The sequence below is a fragment of the Terrapene carolina genome, unplaced genomic scaffold (genome assembly GCF_002925995.2).
Source record: "Terrapene carolina triunguis isolate 2854851 unplaced genomic scaffold, T_m_triunguis-2.0 Scaffold18913, whole genome shotgun sequence".
In the NCBI taxonomy this organism is placed as follows: domain Eukaryota; kingdom Metazoa; phylum Chordata; order Testudines; family Emydidae; genus Terrapene; species Terrapene triunguis.
In genome coordinates this window covers 1-1,353 of record NW_020683264.1, presented here as the reverse complement: position 1 = coordinate 1,353, position 1,353 = coordinate 1, and the positions used below count along the sequence as shown (strand labels likewise).

Here is a 1,353-nt window from a genome sequence, read left to right as displayed (position 1 = left end):
CCCCCCCCACCAGAAGGGAATGGAACAGTCCATAGTATCCCTGTTCCTCCGGGAAGGCTGTGGCTGTGCCAAGCGCCCTGTGAGCCACCGTGGGTCCGTGGCCCCTCCCCAGGGCAGCCCGTGGCTCGGTCCGTGGCCCCTCCCCAGAGCAGCCCGTGGCTCGGTCCGTGGGTCCGTGGCCCCTCCCCAGGGCAGCCCGGGGCTCGGCCCCGTGCTCAGTCGCAGGCCCCGGCGATCTCCTCGCTCTCCTCGTGGCTGTTCTGCAGGGTGCTCTTGCCGTGCAGCTCCTTGAGGTGGCGCCGCAGGCCCGGCTTGTGGGTGAAGTGCACGGCGCAGTAGTTGCAGCGGTGGGGCTTGCGGCCGCTGTGCAGGTTGAGGTGGTCCTGCAGCGTGGCGTTCTGCGTAAAGCACTTGCGGCACACGGGGCACTGGAAGGGCTTGAAGCCGGTGTGCACGCGCAGGTGCCGGGTCAGGTTGCTCTTCTGGGAGAAGACCTTGGCGCAGCGCAGGCACAGGAACAGCTTGTGCTCTCGCACGTGGCTCACGAAGCCGCCCAGCTGGGGGAACAGCCCGTCGCAGCGTGGGCACCGGTATGGCCGCTCCAGCTCCGGCGCCTTCCTGCCCGTCCCCAGCCCCGCCGGCCTGTCCTTCCGGGCCGGCTCCAGGTGGCGCCGGCGCAGGGGGCAGCCCCGCCACGGCCCCCCTGGCTGGGCGGGGGGTGGGGGGCAGGGGAAGGGGCCCCCCGGCGCCGCCTCGTCCTCGTAGCAGCCCTGAAGGTAGCTGCGGGTGATCTCCACGGCCGAGTTGAGGAGGGGCAGGGAGATCTCCGGGGACGAGGGGCTGCTGCGAGAGCGGCACGCCAGGAAATCCCCGGCCCCCTCCGCCCCGTCCTGCTGCCGCGCGGGCAGGGGGCTGGGGGAGGCCCACATCTCCTCCTCCTCCGCCCCCTCCCTCACGCCTGGCGGCGCCTCGGCCTTGGGCACCAGGTAGCGGGAGACGGCCTGGGTGCAGCGCTCCACCACGTGGCCCATCTGCAGGAAGGAGGCGGCCGTCAGGTAGTTGACCAGCTCGGGCAGCGGCACCTCGAGGCTGCCGGTGTAGCAGGAGAGCAGCAGCCGGCGGCCGATCTCGGGGCTCTGCAGGAGCGAGACGGACACCTCGGGCGAGTCGCTGAGCAGGAACTGGTCCCGCAGGAAGGGGGAGCAGGCGGCGAAGACCACGCGGTGCCCCGGCACCCGCAGCTCGTTCACCTGCACCGTCACGTCGCAGAACCGCCGCTGCGCCCGCAGCTGGTCCATGCGCCGCAGCACCCCGTCCCCGTAGCTGGGGAAGCGGAAGTGCAGGCGCTCGCCG

The 1,353-nt window shown here is 72.4% G+C and overlaps 1 protein-coding gene across 1 annotated transcript; it reads right to left on the bottom strand.

Annotated features, from left to right (window-relative positions):
• Nucleotides 1-6: 6 nt before the first annotated feature.
• On the bottom strand, nucleotides 7-1,349 carry LOC112123247 (zinc finger and BTB domain-containing protein 26-like; the record flags this gene model as incomplete). Its single annotated transcript, XM_024221902.1, has 1 exon — nucleotides 7-1,349. A coding segment is annotated over one exon (1,134 nt), but the record flags the coding sequence as incomplete, so codon positions are not given.
• Nucleotides 1,350-1,353: the final 4 nt, after the last annotated feature.